The sequence below is a fragment of the Sphaerodactylus townsendi genome, linkage group LG10 (genome assembly GCF_021028975.2).
Source record: "Sphaerodactylus townsendi isolate TG3544 linkage group LG10, MPM_Stown_v2.3, whole genome shotgun sequence".
Taxonomy (NCBI): Eukaryota; Metazoa; Chordata; class Lepidosauria; order Squamata; family Sphaerodactylidae; genus Sphaerodactylus; species Sphaerodactylus townsendi.
Window position 1 is genome coordinate 77,974,158 of NC_059434.1, and position 24,565 is coordinate 77,998,722.

Below are 24,565 nucleotides of genomic sequence, written 5' to 3' on the forward strand. Positions count from 1 at the left end.
CAAGGAGACTTCTGTACTGCTTGTTCTTTATGACAGTCAGCAAGCAGAGGTGGTCAGCCATTGCCTGTCTGGACTTCCTGGGTGGCCCCCCATCCAAGTACTGTGCTCAACTGGCACGCCGTTAACTGCACTGGCTACAAATTGAATTCTGGATTGTCTTCCAAGGTTTTTGTATTAGCCTGAAAGGCCGTGAGCAGTTTGGGACTGCCGTACCTGCAGAAACATCTCTTTCCATGTTGCCCCCAGAGAACACTACATTCCTCTGGTAGCAATGTCCTGGTAGCCCCTGGTACCAAAAGTATCTGGCTAGCATTTTCTGCTCTGGTCCCGGCCTGGTGTAACTGTGGGTCGAATTTCAGTTGTGCAAATTTCAGTTCCACAGGGCCTGCAGAACGGAGATGTTCCACTGGACCTGTGGTTGAAACAGCAACAGTTTTCCAACTAGCTAGCCTCCCAAATCCACCTGCTGCCCCCTCCCCTCTTTCTTCATCTTGAAACGAAGACAGGCCCAGTCATTTGAAACGTTCCAGCATCTCTGCCACGCTGCCACTGAACAACTGGCCGGTCTGATTCACTTTCCAGCAGCAGCCAAGGCTCTTCCTGAGCTCGCTGGGCAGGCAGCTGCCATCGAGGACCGCCTTTTCCTCCTGCAGGGCTGCAAGTATCACGGCGTGCTGCCATTTCACAACACCGCCTTCAAATTCCAGGCGACTGAAGGACCGGAGCACGTGGCTTATCAGCTTCAATAGGTGGCACGCATCGAAGAAGTGCACAGTGTGGTGAGAAGAATTGGGAGGATGCTGGAAAGGGCATTTGATACGGCTGGCCTCATTCAGCACACCCAGGCAGTGACGCTAACGTGGTTGTTTGTTGATGGCCTGACGAAGCCGCTGGGCCAGCATGTGGCTTGTGACCCAGCCAACAAAGAAGTGCCCCTGATGAACTCTCCAGGAAGCAAAAACCCTGACAGCCATTAAGACGACGGACTCTCGAGGCCACAGGTGCTTTGTCTGCATTGAGTGGGCTGGGTCCATGTCCACAAACCTTGCCACGATAAGCATAAGCATTTTATTGTCATTGTGCACGCACAACGAAATGTACAGCAGCATTCCTCGATGCACACAATTTCAGACTCATACATCATCCTCACTTTCCCCTTCCTCCCCCATCCCTACACAGCCCCAAATACATCAATATGAAGCAGCGGAGTTTAGCATAGCCACAGCTCTAGAGTAGAAGCTGTCTCTAAGCCTCTTTGTCCTAGTTCTGAGGGCCCTGTATCGTCTGCCAGATGGTAACAGTTTAAAAAGAGAGTGTACTGGATGAGACGGGTCCCTCAGAATATTTTGGGCTTTATTTAGGCTTCGGGAATTATAGATTTCTTCCAGGGCAGCCGATAATCCTTTGTGCAGTAGTGATCAAAAACTCCTTGCTCCACGTAGCATGTTTAAAGAAGCAGGAAAGCACAACACAAAAACATAAAACACAAAACATCCACACTACATCGAGGGAAAGCAGCCAGCCACAGCAGTTTTTTTGCGCAGCCTTCCTTGCCTGGGGATGGGGAACCGGGAAGCTAAGCCTAATCACTTGAGTTGAAGAGTGTCAGTGGCCGTAGTTACGGGGGGAGGGTTGAGATGTTACCGAGCTTGCCGCTCTTCAAGTTTCAAACTCCCGCGCCTCCTGGCTGGCTGCGATGACTCACGGCTTTGTGCAGCGCGCCCTCCCAAGCTTGGAGAATGGAGAATGGAGAAGGCTCTCTCTCACCGTCTCTCTCTCACCGTCTCTGTCTCTCCCAAGCCCGCAGCCACCATCTCTTCTAAGCCCGCGAACTTGAACTTAGAAGCCCTCCAATTTCGAGCCCAGTTTCGAGGAATTGAAAAGAAACGGCAAAACTTCGACGCTCCGCTGCTTACGGAGCGTCTTGCCCACCGGAAGCCCCACCGGAAACCCACCGGATCCCATTCTAGTTGATCTCTAAGAGCCACACGACTTCCTATCTTCAGCGAGCAATACTGGTCTGCTTTGACGTATCTTTTGACTCTTTGCTGAAAGTGAAAGAAGGCTCCGTCGCTGAAGCTTGGGCTAGCCGTGTCTGTGGATAGCCAACTGGGAGAGAAAACATGGGAAACGATTAGGAATGGTAACTGGGGAAGCAGTGTGGGGGTGGGCGGGGGGGGGGGGAACACAACAATCTCTCATCAGCCAACAAAAACTTCGTCATGGCCGCCAAGAAGACATTGCCATCATAATTGCAAAGGAATTTTAAAATGCTGCAAGAACAGTACGTCAGGGCAGGCTATTCTTGCCCCCTTCCCTGTCTTATCAAGTACTGAAACAGCCACCCACCCAACCCCTTTTGCAGCTATTTCAGCTCCTATAGAGGCATGGGGGGATGCTAGGTGGGCATAGTTCAGAACTAAGCACACAGAATGCTCAATTATCACATATTTCTTTATATGCTGCCTTTCCACCTAATCAAGGTCCCCAAGGTACGCACATAAAAACATCTGAACGATTAAAAACATTTAAAATTATAAAATAATTCAATAAAACACTTAAACAAACAACTGAGAGCCAGCATGGTGTAGTGATTAAGAGCAGTGGTCTCCAATCTGGAGAGCCAGGTTTGTTTTCCTCACTCCTCAACAGTACACCAAGCCGTATGCAACGCAGGCAGAAAGACACTTGCAATCTAACACAAAGCCCTACCATACCTGAAATCAGAGTCATCAGCAGGCTTGCTATGTCTTCAGAGACCAGTTTCTTTTCAACCAGGAGCAGCAGTGGCATAGTGGTTAAGAGCAGGTGCATTCTAATCTGGAGAAACCGGGTTTGATTCCCTGCTCTGCTGCTTGAGCTGTGGAGGCTTATCTGGGGAATTCAGATTAGCCTGTGCACTCCAACACACGCCAGCTGGGTGACCTTGGGCTAGTCACAGTTCTTCTGAGCTCTCTCAGCCCCACCTACCTCACAGGGTGTTTGTTGCAAGGGGGGAAGGGTAAGGAATTTGTAAGCCCCTTTGAGTCTCCTGCAGGAGAGAAAGGGGGGATATAAATCCAAACTCTTCTTCTTTAATTACAGCAGCAGCTTTTGTCAGTGCAAGAGGCTCCTCCTTTGAGCCGCAGAGGATCTTTCCGGCAGCTGCAATGTGCCCTTGCTTTCTTTCTGCTGCCCGGAAAGGGACTCAGGACTTCTCAAGCTGTAATTATGATCGTCCTTAACAGCTTCCTCCATGATGGAATTGTCGGGAAATGGCTGCTTGACAACCGCCTGGGTCTTTCTTCTTTGGCACATACTCCAGGGAACCTGTAACATGAGAAATACTTTTGAGTTTATTGGGGAATAAGCTTACTGGATCCAGAGAGTCAGAATTCAACCACAATATGGTGCTTTTGATACCTGCAGAGTCATCCAAAGCAGAGTTAACAGCTGCTGACTTCAGAAGGGTTAACTCTGCACAGGATTGCACTGTTGGTCAGTTGGGAATTATGGGGACAGGACAGAAGAAGCTAAACATTGAGGAACTTTAATCATGACCTGAATCTCCCCTTCCAGAATCCTATAAGCTCTTGGTGGCCAATCTGCAGGCATCTCTCTCGCTTCTCGTTTTCCTTCTTTCCTCCTTTATTCTACAGTGATTAACACAGCATACGTAAACTTCACTGTATACATTATTTCACATTACGAGTTGATATTATTTGAAAAATTAATATATGTTAAAACTACTCTGCTTGAATGGAGTGAATCATCCTGCTTGACTGGAGTGAATCAATGCCATGTCGAAGAGGGAGCAAGCTTGTTTTCTGCTGCCTCAGAGACTAGGACACGAAATAATGGATTCAAGTTGCAGGAAAAGATTCCATTGAAACGTTAGGAAGAATTTTCTGTCAGGATTGTTCGACGGCGGAATTCACTGCCTCGGAGTGGTGGAGTCTCCTTTGGGGGTTTTTAAACAGAGGCTGGATGAATATATGTTGGGAGTGCTTTGACTGTGTGTTCCTGCATGGCAGGGGGTTGGACTTCCTGACACTTGTGGTCTCTTCCAACTCTATAATTCTATGATCCTTGCCAAAAACATGGGGAAATAAGCTACAAGACTAAGATATGTGAGTATCCTTGACAGGCTCAATATACAAGCATGAATGTCCACCAAAGTGGGTAGCAAGTGAGGTATAATGATTAAGAGTGTCAAATAGGATCTGGGTGACCCACATTTGAATCCCTGCTCTGCCACGGAAGCTCACTGAGCAACCTTGGGCTAGGGGCAAAGCCTAGCCTGCTTCAAAGGATTGGTGAGAGGGTAAAATCCAGGAGAATGATGGGTCCCCTTTGAGGAGAGAACGCAGGGTATAAATGAAGTAAATAAAAGTTGCAAAGGCACATTCTAGGAAGCTCTGGAAGGAGTCTCAGAAAATATCACCCAATGACAGCCGATGCGCTTTGTTTCACAACACTCAAAAGAAGATCGCGGACCATCAGGCGTAGAAACTCACCTCTCCATAAAGCACAGACAACTTTCAAAGGAGATTAGACAGATTCATTAAGAACAAAGCTACCAGTGCCTACTAGACCAAAGGGAATCTGAACATCCAGTAGAAGTAATCCTCCGAATGCCAGTACTAGGAGAAACACCAGAAGAAGGAATTGACTGATGCCCTGTTGTTGGCGCCATGTGAAACAGAATACAGGATTAGATGGATCACTGGTTTTATCTAGCAGGGCTCTTATGTTCTCATCTGCTTCTGCCATCTTTGAGTTCCATTTGTAGGTCATCAATGTTATGAAGATCTCTTCATTCCTTGGCTCCTAATTCCAAATATTCTAATATGTTTTAATTTTATGTATTTGATTTATATCCTGCCCTTTACCTGCAGAGGACTAACAGTATTTCCAGTATTAGAGTAATGGTATTTCCAATTCCAAATAGACTGACAGTATGTTTTCTGTTAGATTAAAGGTATAACTCACAAGTAAAAGTGATTTACTCTGTTTCAGTGTATTATTTCAGCATCTATCCACCTTACAATTAAAACTACCTTATGCTGGAAAACAGAAGGCACAGCTCCTGTCTTTAGTTTCCTTCTCATGCCATATGACTTGAAGTCCGTTTCTACAAAATGTTTGGAACAGAGGATGGCTCCAGGGCCTGGGGTCCAAACTTTTTTGCTTTTGGGATCCTCTCTGTTAACAGCATGAATCCATCTAGTCCGTTGTAGACCGTCAACAGGAAATCTGCAACAACAAAGCATTTCGAATGATATACTGGCAACTGGACCACATGCTGACCTAAGCAATAATCGTGTTCAACAAGCCCGACTTCATTGACCTTTTTATTCCCTGCTTAATTCTTCATCTCTTTCCCTTTCATTTCCAAGACTGTCCAAGTGATGCCTTATATGTCAAAGCAACCAAGTAGATGTCTATGTTTTTGTTGGTGCAAATAGAAAAGATGGGAACAGTTGGAGGTGACAAGATGAGTATAGATTTGTGTGTTGACATAGTGTAAGAACATTGGTACAACAGAAGAAACAAGGTGTGACTGTGCTGTTTATTCCAGCAGTGGCTGTGTTTTTATTTCAGCAGCAACTTTTGAGTTATTCTTAAGGCATCACTGTATTCTTTTATTTTGCTGCTACAGATTTAGCGTGATTACCTATTTGGACTAAAAAAAAATTCCCCACCACTATGGAACAAAATCTCTTTTTTTCCTCCGGGAGACACACTTTATTTGCTCCCTGAGCATTCCTTTACATATTACAAGGAGGCAGGTATTTGAACACGTATGTTTATTACACGTGTACAGCGCCTGTCCACGTGTAACGTGTGAAACAGCCTGTCTACGTTTTCTGACGTGCATTTATCACGAGTCTTTGCTTAGGGATTCTTGACAGCACCCACGAGGAGGGGGATCCGTCTCACTCACTGGTGGAAGGAGATGCCTCTCTCCCGGCTCAACCCGCCGTCCCGAGTCGTGCAGCCCAGAGCAGAACAACTCCGAGTCATCTCTCCTATACCACCTTAAACGAGACGAGAGGTAAGCCGAAACGGAAGGCGAACAGGGTCAATAGTCCGAAGCGCGATAACGTCCGCTGAGACTGATTCAAACTGCCACGCGCGGTCATCGAATACGTCGCCTGATTGGCCTTGTCTGCGAAATTGTATATCTCTCTCTGATTGGCGCTCGCTCGCTGGGCGCGCAACGGCTCTTTTCATTGGCCGTTCTTATCTGGCTATCTCATTGGCTGACCTTCTAACGTAATAGAGCGTCCAGAGAAATTCGCGGAGATTAGAGCATAGAGATAGAAGAAGTAGTGAGTAACAAAACTTCTGGTTAAACGTCGAAAAGGTATATTTGGAAAGAACTCTACGCAGCAGGGAGGATTCTGCGGAGCCCCCCTCCTATTTCGCGTTATTCTGTGTCCCAGCCAGCTGGTGTGTAACTTATATATGGTATAGGCATATCGTATACGTTTATAGCATATATAAATTACACTCCATCTGAAACACAGAATATAGGAAAATTAGAATATAGGGAAGTTATGCAGTATAAGAAAGCCCGTTAACATGGATTAAGGGTGAATCCGTTTTATCAAGTATGTGTTTAATCTGCATAATTCCTGCATGGTCTTCTACTTTGTTCTATGGCCTTCAGGGCAACTGGTGGCTGCTGAGTGAAATTATGTTAGAAGGGTCTGATCCAGCAGGGTAGTTCAAACGTATATTTAAATTTTACCAAATTACATCTGAACCCATACTTCCGATGTTTCATGGTTCTTTTCCCTTGCAGGTTTTTTAAAAATAGTGTGCAACCAGAGCAAAATATGCAGACTTGAAGGGGATGAGGTGGGAGGGTGAGGTGCATTTGTGTAGTTTGACAATACAAGTCATGTTGTATAATATTATGTTAGTTGGTGAAAAAATGACTGATAATCTTCAGTAAATCCCCAGACCCTGATGAAGTGTACCCATTTCTCTCCCCCTGCAGATACCCAGTGGTGCCTTAAAGTCTGGAAAAAAAATCCAGCATGATTTTGTTTATTTTTAGGTGATCATTCGCATTGGGAGTCAATGTGAGCAAGTCTTTACAAACAATATGTGGGTTGCCAGTTCCTGGTTGGGCGGTACTTGGAGATTTGGGGCGTGGGGCTTGAGGAGGTCAGGCGGTGGTTAGGAGAAGGACTTCAATGGGGTAGATATATTGCCATAGAGGTCACCTTCCAAAGAGGCCATTTTCTCAGGTGAACTGATCCTTGTCACCTGGAGAGCAGTTGTAATCCCAGGAGATCTCCAGCACAGACAACCTTGATCAACAAAATGGAGGTTAACAATCCTGATCAACAAGACAGCAATTCAGTAAACAATGAATTAGGATTGTAGAACCAGCCAGAAATCTAAAAATCAGAATGAAGCAAAACCTCAGTATTAAAAGGATATATGATGCAACAGCATAGTTTTTTTGAGAGTCTGAACTCAGTGCATCAGGTACGTCTGTCAAAAGGAACTCTGACTGACTGTAGAACTAGCCAGAAAACTAAAAACCAGAATGTGAGAAAAATGAACAATAATTTTGTAAAAATTGAACAGCGGGAAAACCGGAAATGTAAGGATCGACAACAGCAGTACATGTGATTTTATGTGCCTGTAATTCCGTGCCCTACAGTAAAGGAAACGGGAAAGAGCAGGAACCAATCAAAGATGGGCATTCGGCTGAACCAATGAGAGTTTGACTATTCATTGTGACGTCATCTAGGTTGGTCTATTGCAGAACTGCCCTTTTTTCCGGGTTCTTGCCTCGTGGAGGGAGGATGTTTGGCTAGGGTAAGGATGGAGGTAGTTTAAGGAATGCTGAGCTAAGGGGCCTCACGGGTCAAGAGTAGCTGTTTATGCTTACTTAAGTATGTTGGTCAAGTGTCAGAGTTTCCTGTATGGTGAGCATGATTGAAGGCACGAGAACTGAATAAATATGGTTTGTATTACATCAGGTAAGGGGCTCTGTCTGAGGGGCAGAGCACATGTTTTCCATGCCCAAGTCCCTGGCAGCAGAGTGAGACTTGTTTCTGCCTGAAGTCCCAGACAGTAGCTGTCAGTCAGAGCAGACAGTATTGAGCTGGGCGGACCAATATACTGACTAGCTAAGGCAGCTTTACGTGTACCATAAAGTGGTGGAGTATCTGATACGTTTAATCTAGTGTCCGGTGATGAAAACCTTTTATTTGCTGTTCACATAATGATCTAATGTGATTAGTATTTGGACTGAGGACATGAAGTTCAAAGAATTAGCCTGTTTATCCTAGCTCTTGTTGCTTGTTATATATATGCTTTAAATGTTTTGTATGTATGTATTGTGCTCCATTTTATTGTAGAGAAGATAACTGCTGAATGTTGGTCCCTCATTCTTTAGGAATTGTGCCATAGCCCAGAATGGAATCCCAGACTTCTTGAGGTGAGGCAGTTTCACTGAATCATGTTCAAAATATTTAAACTTGCTAGTGATCTTGCTTACCAGTACAGTCATAAAAATGAGATTTAACATTGTTTGTTTTGCTTTAATGACATTGATAGTTTTCTCTGTTTAATATTGCCATGAAATATGTTCTGTTTTCATCTGTACCCTAGTCTGTTAATAACATAGATTCTCCTCCCCACCCCATGTACAAACTGTTCTTTAAAGAAAACTCCAGCTTGAGTTCTTTTCCACAAGTATTTAAAATGATGCCAGCACTGCTTGTGATTTTCTATATTTGGATTCTGTCCTGGTGTCCAATGATTAAAACTTTTTGCTGTTCACATCATGATCTGCCATGATTATTGTTTTCTTGGATGAGGACACGGGATTTTAAAAGCTTGATAGGTCTCTTGAACTCTGATTCTGTCAGTGGGAATACAAAATGCTTTGCTTGATGATAAACCGTATGGTGATCAATTGTTTTTATTTTCAGAAATCAAGAAGTCTCTCTGGGGTAGCCAAGAGTCAGGTGGGTAGCCATGTTGGTCTGAAGTAGCAGAAAATGAAGTTTGAGTCCAGTGACAAGTTGCAAGTTGGCTGTATAAAGTATTTGAACAGATGGTAAATGAACATTTATGTTCAAATAAGAATAGAATAATAAGAGTTAGAAGAGACCACAAAAGCCATCACATCCAACCTCCTGCAATGCAGGAACACACAATCAAAGCACTCCCGACAGATGGCTATTGAGCCTCTCTTTAAAAACCTCCCAAGGAAGGAGATGCCACCACACTCCAAGGTAGCGCATTCCACTGTCAAACAGCCCTTACTGTCGGGAAGTTCTTCCTGATGTTTAGTTTTTACATTGTGTCCATTTAAAAAAACCCAGAAAGGTCAAAGGCTATCATGGCCAGATTCAACTGGTTGTGGGTTTTCTGGGCTGTGTGGCCATGGTCTGGTAGATCTTGTTCCTAATGTTTTGCCTGCATCTGTGGCTGACATCTTCAGAGGTGTATCACAAAGAAGTCTGTTACATACTGTGCATCACCTGCATGTTAGGAACAAGATCTACCAGACCACGGCCACACAGCCTGGAAAACCCACAACAACCTCCAGAGAAAGTGTTTATTGTATATATTTTTCTTATATCCTGGCTCTGCACAGTTAGACTTAACTTCATAAACAGAATTGCATCTTGTATGTTTGGACCATTTCCTGGACTTTCTCTGCCAATGTTTTTTTTTTAAACTGACTTTTTCACAGGATAATATAGAAATTCTAACATTAAAAAATACTGTATTTTATACCAGTATATATATTGTACACCAGTTGAAAACAAACTCTTGCGATCGTGATAAAGTTGTTTGTAATATGCTTTATTTTTCTTTGCCTCTTAGATCTCTGGAGAGTGACACCCAAGTTTCTTTTCCCTTAACTATTACTTGGAAGATTTGGTAGACAAAGAATTTGCAAAAAGGGGAATCCTCTGAAATTGTTTGGTTTAGCAAGAGCATGTGTAAATTGTATCCATGATATTCTGTATGTTTCTTTTTCCTTGTCTGTAGTAATAAATGTATAATTTATGCTTGAATGAAATCTTGGGTCTTGTAGCTTGGTTTTTATTTTATACAAAAATGATGCCCGGTGGCTGTTTCAGAACATTTACATTTTACTTAAAACTACTATCCCAGTTTTAGAACAGTCATAGATGTTAAATGAATGATAAAAATGTATCAAGGGAGTCTGCAACAAAATTATTTTGCTCTGGGTTTAAAGCTTGGGTTGTTAGGTGTTTGATACCTGCTAGATCCTGCAATAACTATGTAATGGAGGCTAAACCCTCTGTTTCTATTCCATACTATAACCAAAATCTTAGTAACAAATTGGTTTCAGTCGTCTGGAAGGAAGTAAAATTGGCTAGCAGTGACTTTTGTACTAATCCTGAAGGAGATACCGGTAGCTACAGTCCACTGAAGGTACTAAGGGCGACTGTGGTGAATCATGTCTGAGATATATTGTCGAATGCTTTCACGGCTGGAATCACTGGGGTGCTGTGTGGTTTCCGGGCTGTATGGCCGTGTTCTAGCAGCATTCTCTCCTGACGTTTCACCTGCATCTGTGGCTAGCATCTTCAGAGGTCAGATCCTCTGAAGATGCCAGACACAGATGCAGGCAAAACATCAGGAGAGAATGCTGCTAGAACACGGCCATACAGCCCGGAAACCACACAGCACCCCATGTCTAAGATAATTGGATAGACTTAAGCGTGAGACTTCCACTGTAGTCTTTCCAGGCAAGAACTGGACAGATGCCATTACCTGCCTCTATCACAACAGAGGTGGTTTGCCATTATCTGCCTCTGCATCACAACTCTAGGTGGTCTCCAATCCAAATCCTAACCTGGGCTGATTCTGCTTAGCTTCCAAGATTTATTGAGATCAGGCTAGCCTGGGCCAAGCCAGAGACACATGTGAACTTGTCTATTATACTGGGTCTGTCCCTTGGCCTCAAGGCCTGTTGTCTACTTTGGCCAATAGCTGCTCTTCCTGGTCTCGGGCAGAGCCCTTTCACACCACCTGATCCTTTTACCTGGAAATACTGTGGACTGAACCTGGGATCTTCAGCATGCGACATTTTGCACTTATGCTTCCCCTGAAGTTCACATCTCTGCTCACCATGAAATTCACTAGAGGTGAGCTTGAGCCATACCTGCCCAACCTACCTAAATCTGCCCAATCTACCTTGCAGATTTGTGAGGACATATGGAGTGGAGTTGCCTCAAACTACTTGCAGGAAACGTGGGTTAAAGATGTACCTTCCCTTGTATGTTTCTGTAGGGTTTTTTAAAATGGATTTTTATATAAAACTACAGGTTGGAGATCACGGAATGTATAGTTTGTCCTTTCAGAAAAGAAGACACTAGCCTTCTAGAGAGATGTACCTTAGCAGCCGATAAGATTGTTGAGTTACGAAGGCTCCCTTTGCCAGGTGCTACTGGACTAGAAGCTAACTCTTCTACTGCAGACCAACACAGTACCCTCTGAAACTATGCTGATAGCTGCTTCTGATGTTCCCCTCACATTAGGCGTAATGAGTAAGGTTACGTCCTGTATTCCAGCAATCCATGAAGCAGGTTATTTAACATATTCACCTCCAGAGCAGCAGAAGACCCAAAGCAATAATGCTTTGCCAAAGTCCATACAATAATTATACTGGAGCAAAGTGTTAAAACTCTTGAGCAACCAAAGGGAATGAGTGTGTATCAATGGAGTCCAATTCAAGCCAAGATTACCAATCACAATTGCTCAGGGTGCGGCCTTCAGGAAGAAACCTTGGCTAAAAAGTATGCCTGCGGCCACTTACTTTAGCAATAAATAGCAAAGCCTTTAAATTAGCTCCCCACATGTTTTTAAACCATCCAACGAAAGCATTCAAACCTAGCTCACCTTTGTGCCATTTTTAGAAGAAGAAGAAGAAGAGTTTGGATTTATATCCCCCCTTTCTCTCCTGCAGGAGACTCAAAGCGTTTGACAATCTCCTTGCCCTTCCCTGCTCACAACAAACACCCTGTGAGGCAGGTGGGGCTGAGAGAGCTCCGAGAAGCTGTGACTAGCCCAAGGTCACCCAGCTGGCATGTGTGGGAGTGTACAGGCTAATCTGAATTCCCCAGATAAACCTCCACAGCTCAGGCAGCAGAGCTGGGAATCAAACCTGGTTCCTCCAGATTAGATACACGAGCTCTTAACCTCCGACGCCACTGCTATAAGACCCAAGATTTTTTTTGCCTTGAACTTTTCAACCTGCGAATGGTGGGAGAGAAGAAGCCATAGCGCTCCAAGAAGAAAGAAATTAGCTATTAGTCTCAGATCACGTGGGGATGACAGCAGTGGGCTTTGGTTTTTTGTTTCCAAAATACACCTCTTGCTCTGCTCCTTATATCCTAAGGATGGGTGTCTGTGGCCTAGCTTTGGCAACTCTGACCTAGGAAATTTCTGGAGCTTTAGGGGCAGGACCTGTGGAAGGGAAATTTGGGGACAGGTTTTACACAGAATCTATGGTGGGTTTGCACTGTGAAGCTGCCGTTTTCTCAAGGGGAAACTAAATTTCTGTAATCTGGAAATTAGTTGAAACTCTAGGAGAACTCCAGGTTCTGTAAAAACCGCTTTGCACAACATATCAGTAAATACTGACTTTTCTGAATAAACCATATTCTCAACTATATCAAACTTTCTCTTGTAATATGGTTTCCAAACCTCAATGATTAAGTATTGACACTAAATCCAATTTCAAAATCTGGCAATATGATCGTAATACTAAATATTCTCAAGCAAATCAACCTTCCTTTTGTAATACAATTTCAAAATCTCAACAATTTTTTTTACTAAATACAATTTCAAAACCTTGTCATATGATTGTAACACTAAACATGATTCTAATATGATAGTAATAATATGACAGTAACACTAAATACAAAATTGTTGTATGACAGGGGAAATTCTATGACAGGGGAAAGTTGCATTGATTTGAGAATGTTGTTTATTCAGAAAAGTACATCACTATTTATTGACATGTGGTGTAAAGTGGTTTTAGAGTTTTGGGCCTGAAATTCTGGAATTTCAACTAATCTCCAGACTACAAGGATTAGTTCCCCCTTGAGAAAACGCCAGTTTCAGAGAGCAGACTCTGCAACAGACCATAGATCAGTGGTGGCGAACCTATGGCACGGGTGCCAGAGGTGGCACTCAGAGCCCTTTCTGTGGGCATCGCCGCAAAACAGAGTGCCCCCCCCACCCCCACACACATCTAGGCTGGCCTGGGCCGCCGAGCTCGATTATTAGCATTAAACCTAAGACCTAGTTTTGGGGAAGCAGTGAAGGTAACCCTGTTAAGCGCTGTTAAACCCCACTGATTTTCATGCGAAGAACTAAAGCGTGATGCTTTATCTGGGAGTAAGCTCGGCTGCTGGCAATGGGGCTTGCTTCTGAGTAAACCCTTCTAGGGTCGTGATTCACCTGTTGGAAGAGTTGCACGAATGCTTCAAAGCAAAGCCACCGACTACCACCAAACTTACTCCCGAGTAACGCACGCCTTGGTGCCAACCGTTTTTTTCTAAACTACAACCTCAGTATTCGGGTTAAATTGCCGTGTTGGCACTTTGCGATAAATAAGTGGGTTTTGGGTTGCAGTTTGGGCACTCGGAAAGGTTTGCTATCACTGCCATAGATTCTAGGTAAAAATGTCTCCCCAAATTCCCCTTCCGCAGCCCTGCTCCTAAATCTCCAAAAAATTTCAGACCTGCCCATCCCTAGGATATGAAGAGCAGAGGCTTCTTTTGGAAAGAAAAAAAAACAATCTGAATTACAATTTGAATCTTCTAATTGCGCAACCCCCCCCCCCCTTCTTTTGAATGTGGCGCCCACTTGGAGGCTGGCAACTCTGACTGGAAACGCACTTCACCCATGCCCAGAGGCCCCGCCGCCCCTGGAGCTCGACCAGCCGCTGTTTCAGGGTGGTGAGCCCCGCCACAGGGCAGCCTCCCTCCGCCCCGGAGGCCTGCGTGACGGGTAGGCCTCTCCTTCCCCTCCTCTCAGGCAGGCCCTGCCCAGCCCAGCCAGCCGGGCCCGGAAGGCAGCGGGATGGAGGCGGCGCTCCGGTTGCCACGTTGAAGCGGAACGTGGAGGCGCCTCAGCTGCTGGGAGAGACCGAGGAGGAGCTGCCGGGAGGAGGCCGCAGCCGAGCCATTTTCCGCCCGCAAGGAGGTGACCGGAGCCCCGGCTAGAGCCACTCGGGGCAGGTAAGGGAGACGAGTCCGGGTCCCCCTCCTGCCGGGCCCTTCAGCGAGGGGGGGGGGGTCCTCCTGGGCTCCCTCCACCATCTTTCCCTCCTCCTGTGCAGAGGTGCTGCAATGCTGAGGGTTGCTTTTGCAACTTGGATGCTTGAGTAAGGGGCGTCTGGGCGTGGGGGGGGGGGGGTTGCTTTTCCACCAGGCTTCCCCCCCCTCCCCTTCAGCTCCCCAGTGCAGGGCTTGGGCGGGGAGTTCCTTTTTGCAAGCTCAGAGGCTCTTCTTGGCTCTTTGTGCAAGCTCAGAGTCTCTTCTTGACTGGCTCTCCCCTTCTGGCATCCCCCCAGCTTTATGGATATAGGGCAGTCGTGTGGGGCCTCCAAGAAAAGCGGGACGCGGGGGGTGGGGTGGCCAAGCCCTCCAAATTGACCAGGCTGAACGCATGCAAGCTCTAGAAGTGGCGACGGGTTTGCAATAGATATGGGGCGCAGTGGACAGGGGTTTGCAATAGAGACGGGGTGGCAGTGACGTGTTTATTTTGAGTGAATCTGGGGCAGGTACCTGCCCAGATTCATACTTCCGCGTCCTAAAAATAGAGCCGTGTCCCTGCTTTGATACCTCGCCATAAAATGATAGGCTGCCCAGCGCACACTCTTTTGTGTACCTCCTAAGTGCTGTGCAGAGGGTAAGGGGCAAGCCATATGCATGAAGTTCTAGAAACCGGTAGATAACTTTTAGCCCTTTGCTCTGTCTGCCTTACATTATGTACATTGTCATAGTTTGTTTATATATTGAGCATCCCCATGCACACACTGCTAAGATATTTCTGGTTATCTTTAGTGTTTAGTGGGGTCCACTTTGACTGTTTAGATATTTCATGTGGAAGGCTTTGCTTTTTGCTCAGAGTTCATTAATTCTGAGCAGTAAGATTAACTAAAGTTCTTTGGGTTCATAGTCCAGATCTTTGTAATGCAGATTACTGGCTAATACGATCATTATCTTGTCCTTGTTGTAGGAGCAGATGGGAGTAGAGCAATGGGATTCCCCACCACCTCATTCATGGGTGGGATGTGCTGATGAATTGGGGATCCTAGTCCCAGTTAATGTGAAAACTGAGCAGATGGTCATTATTTGGGGTTAAAGGTAAAGATAGTCCCCTGTGCAAGCACCGGGTCATTACTGACTCATGGGGTGCCGTCACGTCACAACGTTCATTAGGTTGGCTGTGTTTACAGGGTGGTTTGTCATTGTGTTCCCCAGTCATCTACACTTTACCTTAAGCAAGCTGGTTCTCATTTTACTGACCTTGGAAGGATGGAAGACTGAGTCAACCTTGAGCTGGCTACCTGAAACTGACTTCTGTCGGGATCGAACTCAGGTCGTGAACAGAGCTTTGACTGCAGCACTGCAGCTTACCACTCTGCACCATGAGGCTCCTTGTTGTTAGTGAACACAAAGTTATGGAACGTGGTCCTGTGTCTTTGGTCCTGGTTCTGTATTCCCAGTTGCTAATGCGGGTTGCAGTCCCATGTGTCACAGTGTGGAAGGGACAGCTATAACGTTTGCATCGGCGTTTCACTTATCCCTTCCACATCGTGACTTTCGCCATTGTGGATCTGACATATCACAGGGTCGGCGTAAGAAACTAAATGGGAATTTTTTTTGAAGTTTGGTGGAAACTGCAGATGACACGCAAAGGCCAGCAGATGGTCCAAAAAGTTTAGAAACTTAGAAATGCATAAAATATATGTACAGCATTGTATAATATCAACATATTTCTAAACTTAAAATAAAAGAGAAAGGAAAAAAATTCAGACTTATTCTCTGGTTCGAAGAGAAGGCCAAATTTTTTCCCCATGGATTTCTGGATCGTAGAGGAGTCGCCATGCCCCTCACCCCAGCGATGTAGAAGGGATGACTGTTGTTGGAAAAGCCCACCCTTTAACCAGAAGAACGACTTAAGAACTTGATCGGTATTAAGTGATCTTAAGTGGGGATCCTGCTGCATCTGTTAATCTCTCTGAAGGAGAGGCTTTCTTTCGATGCTGTGCCAGGATCAGAAGTTTCGGCGCTGCCCACTCGCCTGGACAAAGTGGACCCATTCTTAGCTTTCATGTAGTATCCTTTTGAGTGGACAGATAAGCAAGGCTGTAGTGATACTTCCAAAAGTACAATAATGCAAAATTGCCGTCCTGTTCTTAACTCTTTTGGGGAAATTTGCCCAGAGGACGAAAAGCCTACAAATTGTCCGATGCAGGAGAGAAAAAAAGGCAGGAGGACAGCCCAATCTCCAGCCCTCAGTGGCTGGGGCTGGCACGCTGTGGTGGTGCCTTGCCGCCTTCAGAGTGCTGTTCAGCGTCGTGGGGAGGCCGAATAAAAAACAATAACCTCCCTGCTGTCAAAAAGCCGTCCATTGGGCTCATTGGATGGTGTAAGTCAGGGGTCTTCAAACTATGGCCCTCCAGATGTTCATGGACTACTATTCCCATCAGCCCTGCCACTTGGCCATGCTGGCAGGGGTTGATGGGAATTGTAGTCCATGAAAATCTGGAGGGCCATAGTTTGAAGACCCCTGGTGTAAGTCCATGGCTGGAATGGAAGATGACTTCTGACCTATAGGCCATGCTGGAATGGAAGCCCCCACTTTGTTCAATATATTCCTTAGTGATCTAGTGCCAACCCTCCAGAAGGCCAATGGGCATGTTCCCAAACTAAGCACTAAACACGTGCCCGCGTTACTGTATGCTGACGACACTGTTCTTCTTTCCCACACTAAAGTTTGAACCCTCACTTTCGTCTCTTAGAGAAATTGCCTGTACTTTGGAATATTGCTTGGGTAAGAGGAACGAACTGGTAATTAACTATGAAAAAAAAAAAACCTGAAAATATTGGTCTTCTCGCTTTAGAAGACCCCCTAGTCATACATGGACCATCAATAACAGACCCATAGGAACAAGTTAACCAGTTCAAATATCAGTAAGCATAACTCTTACTGTAGCAACCTTAATTCTAAAGGTGCAGTACATAGGAAATTAGCTTGCTCGCTGCAGCTAACAACAGTGCCCTAGCAATTCAGTCAGTTTCTTTTTTTCACTGTGGGCCACGCAGTGCTTATATACCATCCGCGATTGAAGGTGTTCAATGCTAAATGCGGCTCTCAGCTCCTCTATGGAGCACCTATTTGGATCGAGAGCTATGGCAACAAAAATATAAACACAGCCCAGTCCACGTTTCTTCCACAAAATAATGGGCTTACCAAATTGTGCTTCATATGCAGCCCTATGTTTAGAACTTCGGGCAAATATCATATGCCACGGATGGCCTGGCTGAGAACTGCTTCAGATACTGGCTACATGATCCACTATATATTTGCAGGATCATCACTCCAGTTTGTTACAGCACCTCTTCATGCTTTCTCGACTAATGCAAAATTCTAGGTGGCTGAAACTAGTTGAGGGAAAAATCAACATTCTTGGCTTTTCATTAGAGTCGATTAGTCCCTCTTTTCCCTATCATCAGCATGTAGCTGCTTTTGAAAACTAAGCTATTAGAACAAGAGTATCGGGATATGATAACAGCTGCGAGGGAAAACGTGTTCCCCCCTCGACCCTGCTTATTCCAATTGAACAAGGACACATGGCCACCATTTATTTACAGTGGATCACCAACCCTAAATTAAGAAGATATTTTTAACACTGGCCAGATTCAATCTAATGCCCCTCTATGCTGCTTCTATGGCAGATATCAACAAATTGATAAACAGAGGAGGCTATGTCCATGCAATATGGGTCAGGTGGAGACACTTTCGATCATACCCCTCACTTTCATTGTGTAAGGCTCTGCAAAAATCAGAAATGTCACAATCTACACTTATCCCATTTCTGTATAAACAATCTAACGCTGATGCTCTTAAGATACCTATGCTTTTGAACAACATGGATCCCACAGTGTGTGTAGAATGTAGCAAAAATTTCTGCTAACAATAATGAGACGTAGAAGTCTAGATGAATACCCAACCAATGTCTATGTACTTATGACCTCACATATAGCCAGCAGTAATTTTTCTAGCTTCTGTCAGTATCCGATGACGTGTAAGTGAGTTAACTTAGCTGAAGGAATGTCCTATAGTTACAGAAGGACCATGTATATATTTTAGTATTTAGTATTTTAGTACCAGTGTCTATAATTGTGAGCAATAATGGGCAAATTTTGTATGCTGATTTTGTATGTTTATTTTATGCCAATAAAGGCTTGTGACTGACTAGTAGATTGCAGACACTTTTGGCTTGAAAAATTCGAGATTAAATAGATTACAGATTGCTTAGTACCTGATTGGGGCAATAAAAGAGAAGATACACATAACTTCTTTCAGTAGTGAGTGGTTTGTTGAGAGACTTCTGTCTCCACCTCTGGAATGCTTCTGCTATGCTGTCACCAGCACTGGGGTGCTGACACGGTGCTCAGTGCCACATCAGGGCATCCCAGGAGGCTGCCATGGATTTGGCCCTACTCTGGAGTAAGTGCCCCAGGGAGGGCATTTCCACCAGCATAGGGCTCTGCTGTCTCCACTCCCTTCAGCTCCCCCATTCTAGATTGGGCTGTAAGAATTAAAGAATAAGTAATAAAAATGTTATTTTTACAATTTATTACCCCTTAGCATTGAAAAATTCAGTTTTTAGCTTTTTAATATTGGCACGTGGCTACCTATAGATTCCTGTCGCATGATCCGTTGGACAATCTTGCTTTGGGAAGTGTAATTTACGTGGCAGTTATACATTACCTAAAAAGAAGAATGGTGTGTTTTATTGCATCACATCCTGTTGGAGAAACAGTGTACAAGTGTCTAATGAATTCGGTGCAATTTGGGGATATATTGGGGGAGTCTTCCTTGGTCATCTCCCTTTCAAGTAGTGACCCTGCGTAGCGTCCAAGATCTGACAAGATTACTATATACCACAAGGCAAAAAATATTCCAAAAATCTTGTTGCAGGGTGTGTAGTGATATTGAGCCGTCCAAGTACAGAGAAACAGGAAAGTATATACTAACTTCTTACTTGCCTTTCACATAATTAAGTTTGGTTTTGTGTGTTTTTTGTGTGTGCATGAGTCATGCAGTTTTCCATCTTTAATGAGAGGTTTTAAGAACAGCATAACAGTTCCGACCAGAGGATGAGACATGAGAGGGGAACCATTACAATTTATAAGGTTTTATTTATGCTTATACAGTTAGGAGAGGGTGCAAACCAACAGAGTTCTAGAACATGATCCTGTTTTGTGCTTTATCTTCCTTGTGGGGTCTTGGTTGATCCAGTGCTGTAGGCTGCACCTGTTGGATGTCCCTTGGGTGAAAGGTTAGATGGTGAGGCACTCCATAGGTCAGTCTTGGCCAGTATAATGAAAAGTAACCATGGCCTGAGCTAGCCTGATCTTATCTAAGCAGGGTCAACCTTGGCTAGTAATTGGATGAGAGACCAACAAGGAATACAGAGGAAAGCAGAGGCAAACCACCTCTGTTAGTCCCTTGCCTTGAAAACCCTACTGGGTCACCCAAAGGCTCCTTCCCCACATGCAGAATAATGCACTTTCAATCCACTTTCACAATTGTTTGCTAGTGGGTTTTGCTGTTCCGCATAGTAAAATCCAGCTGCAAAATGCATTGAAAGTGGATTGAAAGTGCATTTTTCTTCATGTGTGGAAGGGGCCGAAGTCAGCTGCGGTTTGACAGCCCTTTACACATGCAATGATTTCTAGACTTTTTCTTTATAACATTCTACATGGGAAAGGGGGACAAAATGAACAAAATCTGCAGGAATCTAGGGGCTTCTATGGTATCTATTACCCACTGCAGGCTGGTGTGCGGTGGGACAAGAAATCTTGGCCCGACGTGCTTCCTCTTGCCCCGCGTGTGCTTCTCTCTTTCCACGGGGAAAGTGAGAGCACTTCTGGCACGAACTTTCGGGCCAAAGCGAGGCTAGGGCAGCCAGTGGGTAATCAGCCGATATTTATTATTTGCAGTGAGTTTTAAAGACTTGATTTTATAATTACCATACTATATTTTGATGGGGATTTCAGCTGTCAGTATATGATTTAGTACACATTATACGCCGCATTTCTTTGAAAACTTCTTGAAATGTCACAAGCATCTCTGTTGAATAATGTCCATAATATTGTTGACAGTGAGCGGTCCAGCTCTTCTCATGGACCTCAATCATGTAATGACCCTCATACCAATCTTCAGCCTGGCCTGATTGGGGGGGGGGGGGGGCTTGCATAGGATCTGAAAGAAATTCTCCAGCAGCACATAGAGAAGTTTCTCTTTGCATATATTCATAATTTTATTATTTATATATCTTATTTACTTTATTTACTTACTCTGCCTTTCCTCTTAATGGGGACCCAAAGTGACTTCCAGCTTTCTCTTTTCCTTCACTATATCCACATAACACCCCTGTGTGGTAGGCTAGACTGAGAGTGGATGACTGGCACAAGATCACCCCATAAGCTTCCATGGCAGTGTGGAGATTTGAACCTCTCAGATCCTAGTCCAGTGGTGGCGAACCTTTGGCACTCCAGATGTTATGGACTACAATTCCCATCAGCCCCTGCCAGCATGGCCACTACGGCCCTAGTCCATCACTTTAACCGCTACACCACAGTGACTCTGTTCTATAGTTTCACCCTTAGCTGGTTATCTTCAGACGTTACCTCTTGAGAGCAACTGTGTTTTTTTTTTCCTGTGGAAATGCCTTTTTTGAAAGATGAAAGTTTCCTCTCTTGTGAGTTTTGGAGTTTTGGATTTATATCCCCCCTTTCTCTCCTTCAGGAGACTCAAAGGGGCTGACAATCTCCTTGCCCTTCCCCGCTCACAACAAACACCCTGTGAGGTGGGTAGGGCTGAGAGAGCTCCGAGAAGCTGTGACTAGCCCAAGGTCACCCAGCTGGCATGTGTGGGAGTGTACAGGCTAATCTGAATTCCCCAGATAAGCCTCCACAGCTCAGGCGGCAGAGCTGGGAATCAAACCCAGTTCCTCCAGATTAGATACATTGTGTGGATTGATATTTTCTTAAAAATGAGGTGCAGGGAAGAGAGAGAGCAGCAAACTGTATCCCGCTGCTCATCTCTCTTGCTACAAGGCTAATATTGTCATCCCTCAGAGTATAGTGGAGTCTCCTTCTTTGGAGGTTTTGACAGAGAGGCTGGGTGGCCATCTGGCAGGAGTGCTTTGATTGTGTGTTCCTGCATGGCAGGGGGTTGGACTAGATGGCCCTTGGGGTCTCTTCCAACTCTATGATTCTATAAGGTCAGAATACCTTGAAGACTGTGTCATCACCAGTTAAAATCCTCATCTCAAGCTTTGCCTTTTTGTAGAAATAGAAAGAGATATAGGAATAATAATAATGAAAGACTATAGGAATAATTTAGTATAGCCTGAGCTGAGCTCTTGGGTCAATTAAGTTAACCATTAAAGGTAATGGAAATGAAATCCATGTGCGTTTTGGCTGGCTGCTGTATTAAACAGTGTATTTTACACTGTACTGAATTCGTTTTGGGGAGAGAAGATCTCTGGAGACGCTTGGACTAAGTTTTGTGTTTTAGTTGTAAGCTACTGTCAGGGGCCTTAACCCAGGGTCCTCAGTCTTTGTGAGTGTAAGGGCACCTTTGGAATTCTCACACGGGGTGGCGGGCATAACCACTAAATGGCGTCCACATGTGGTGGAGCCAAACACACACAGAGGAAGTCTAATTTCAAGGGGGAATAGTAATTTTGAAGAATACGCTGGGAAAAAGAAATGACAGAATAAAATCAATACTGTGGCAGCAACTGCTACTGAAACAGTATTGTTGTAATGTGTCCAGCCAATTGTTGAGGATCCAGGCTATAACACATCGTATATATTGCTGAAAATTAGGACTCTTTTGACTCACACGTGGTCTCCAGCAATACTCATATGTTTTCCTTGTACTTTTTTTTTAATCGGAGAGTGATTTGTTTTCCTTCCTGCCTGCCTTCATTCCTGTTTTATCTGCATCGCTACATGAAAATTATTCAGTCTGTTTATTACATAGCTGTGTCTTTTTTTCCGCAGAATGAAGCTCAAAGAGATAGACCGCACTGCGATGCAGGCCTGGAGTCCAGCCCAGCATCATCCCATTTACCTGGCTACAGGTAAGCTGTAAAAAGATGATGAATTACTAATGGCAGATCAGCTGATGCATTGCATTATGCTTCAGCAGCTGTTTCTGTTTTGTTATCTTTTATTTTGCCATAGACTTTCTGTGGTTATTGCTGCATTTCTATCATAGCAGTTTATTATCGTTTTAAGGAAATGGTATGTAATTGTCCGCTTCTGTTTAAGATGGTATATGATGCGATACTGTATTTTATTGTCTTTTAATAGAAAGGTGGGACAGAAGTGTTTAAACAAGCAAGCGTCTTTTAATTCAAGTGCCAAAAAATTATTATAAGTTCTTCAGTAGATGCTGATTGGCCCTTTAGAAATTTGGTACTAGCTTGCATGAATTTCAGATATTCTAACTTCTACAAGCCTGACACTTCGCAAGTTGTAATACTTTTGGAGCCCTGATAAAGGTTCACTCCTGACGTTGGAAGACTGACTAAGGATAGACTAAGAGCCCCATCTAAAGAGGGGTGGGGGGACTAAATCTGCCCGGGGAGGAGGAGGATTTATATCCCCCATTTCTGTCCTGTAAGGAGACTCAAAGGGGCTTATAACCTCTTTTCCCTTCCCCCCCTCAACAAAAACCCTGTAAGGTGTGTGGGGCTGAGGGAGCTCCGAAGAACTGTGACTAGCCCAAGGTCACCCAGCTGGCATGTGTTGGAGTGCACAAGCTAATCTGGTTCACCAGATAAGTCTCCACAGCTCAAGTGGCAGAGCGGTGACTCAAACCCAGTTCTCCAGATTAGAGTGTACCTGCTCTTAACCATTGCACCACGCTGGCTCACATTGCTTCTGCTTGTGTTCATTTCCATGAGTTATGCATGTTTAGTCCATGCCCTGGATGAAAAAGGTTTCCATTTTTAGGCTCTTGAAAATATATACTCACCCTGCCTAAAGTTTAGAACAGATTCATGGGAGGTGTGGGCCATGAGATCTTTTCCAAGGGAGCTGTGACAGCAAAAAGTTTAAGAACCACTTCTCTAGAGTATGGTAGAGTGACTTGTTGTACATTTCTATCAGGCACATCTGCTCAGCAGCTGGACGCGACCTTCAGCACCAATGCTTCGCTGGAAATATTTGAACTGGACTTGACTGACCCTTCGCTGGAAATGAAGTCCTGTGCCATTTACTCCTCTGCTCACAGGTATAAGCTTAGATGGTCCCCACTTTATATGGTCCCCACTTTGCAGAGTGTGAGTAGAGATTAGAGATGAGCGCACCAGAGGTCTGGCGCTTGCTTCTGGATTTGCTGCTAGTAGGATTGCAGTATCAAGACTTGGGCTCAACCTATCTGGATGGAGGTCAAGGCATGCTTGGGATTAGGGCACAGACTTTTGCTCTCTGGAGCCCAACCCAGGGCTCTGGCAGTGGGCACACATACACACAGCCCTGTTGCCCCGTGGGTGCTGATCTGGATAGCCCCAGGCTAGCGTGATCTCATCAGTTCTCAGAAGCTGAGCAGGGTTGGCCCTGGCTAGTATTTGGATGGGAGACCTCCTAGGAATACTAGGGTGGTCACACAGAGTCAGGAAATGGCAAACCTTGTGATGCGGCAGCCAAGAAAGCCAATGCAATTCTGGGCTGCATCAATAGTATAGTGTCTAGATCGAGGGATGTAATTGTACCTCTCTATTCTGGATTGGTTAGACCTCACCTGGAATATTGTGTAGAGTGCTGGGCACCGCAGTTCAAGAAGGATAATTGACAAGCTGGAACGGGTCCAGAGGAGGGCAACCAAAATGGTCAAAGGTCTGGAATCCATGCCCAAGAGGAAAGACTTAGGGAGCTGGGGATGTTTAGTTTGGTGAATAGAAGGTTAAGAGGTGACATGATAGCCATGTTTAGTTTCTGAAGGGATGTCATGTTGGTGAGGGAGCAAGCTTGTTTTCTTCTGATCCAGAGACTAGGACCAGGAGTAATGGGTTCAAGGTGAAGGAAAAGAGATTCCACCTAAACATCAGGAAAAACTTCCTGACAGTAAGGGCTGTTTGACAGTGGAATGCACTACCTCGGAGTGTGGTGGAGGTTTTTAAAGAGAGGCTGGATGACCATCTGTCAGGAGTGCTTTGATTGTGTGTTCCTGCATTGCAGGGGGTTGGACTTGATGGCCCTTGTGGTCTCTCCCAACTCTATGATTCTATGATCTCTGAACA

At 44.8% G+C, this 24,565-nt stretch overlaps 2 protein-coding genes and 1 long non-coding RNA gene across 13 annotated transcripts in view; 2 read left to right on the forward strand and 1 right to left on the reverse strand.

The window, feature by feature from the left end:
* Window positions 1-2,966: 2,966 nt before the first annotated feature.
* On the reverse strand, window positions 2,967-6,074 carry THAP9 (THAP domain containing 9). Its single transcript, XM_048509200.1, has 3 exons — window positions 5,927-6,074; window positions 5,040-5,235; window positions 2,967-3,309 (listed from the first exon to the last, which is right to left on the reverse strand). The coding sequence occupies exons 1-3, from the start codon at window positions 6,004-6,006 to the stop codon at window positions 3,097-3,099; spliced, it is 489 nt and encodes a 162-aa protein (XP_048365157.1). The 5' UTR covers window positions 6,007-6,074; the 3' UTR covers window positions 2,967-3,096.
* Window positions 6,075-7,520: 1,446 nt separating this feature from the next.
* On the forward strand, window positions 7,521-10,045 carry LOC125439880. 2 transcript variants are annotated; one of them, XR_007245605.1, is made up of 4 exons: window positions 7,521-7,969; window positions 8,405-8,446; window positions 8,943-8,978; window positions 9,847-10,045. It is a non-coding gene; the product is annotated as an uncharacterized LOC125439880 (long non-coding RNA). The 2 variants fall into 2 exon arrangements; XR_007245604.1 differs by having other exon boundaries at window positions 7,526-7,821.
* Window positions 10,046-13,967: 3,922 nt separating this feature from the next.
* The window catches only part of SEC31A (SEC31 homolog A, COPII coat complex component), a 62,207-nt gene continuing 51,609 nt past the window's right edge, over window positions 13,968-24,565 (forward strand). For 6 of the 10 annotated variants that reach the window (XM_048509027.1, XM_048509028.1, XM_048509029.1 and 3 more), the window contains exons 1-3: window positions 13,968-14,243; window positions 22,320-22,399; window positions 23,433-23,556. In XM_048509027.1, coding sequence (XP_048364984.1) covers window positions 22,321-22,399; window positions 23,433-23,556 — 203 coding nt within the window. In that variant the 5' untranslated portion in view covers window positions 13,968-14,243; window position 22,320. The remainder of the gene's footprint in view (window positions 14,244-22,319; window positions 22,400-23,432; window positions 23,557-24,565) is intronic. The other 4 variants (XM_048509032.1, XM_048509033.1, XM_048509036.1 and 1 more) reach the window with 2 other exon arrangements.

Bases quoted from the DNA above. Each gene is read 5' to 3' on its own strand.
- THAP9 (XM_048509200.1), bottom strand. From the start codon at position 6,006: ATGACTCGGAGTTGTTCTGCTCTGGGCTGCACGACTCGGGACGGCGGG. The intron at 5,236-5,926 runs GTGAGTGAGACG...TTGTTGTTGCAG, and splicing joins AGAGGCATCTCCTTCCACCA to ATTTCCTGTTGACGGTCTAC. The intron at 3,310-5,039 runs GTAGTTTTAATT...CTCATGTTACAG, and splicing joins CTTCTGTTTTCCAGCATAAG to GTTCCCTGGAGTATGTGCCA.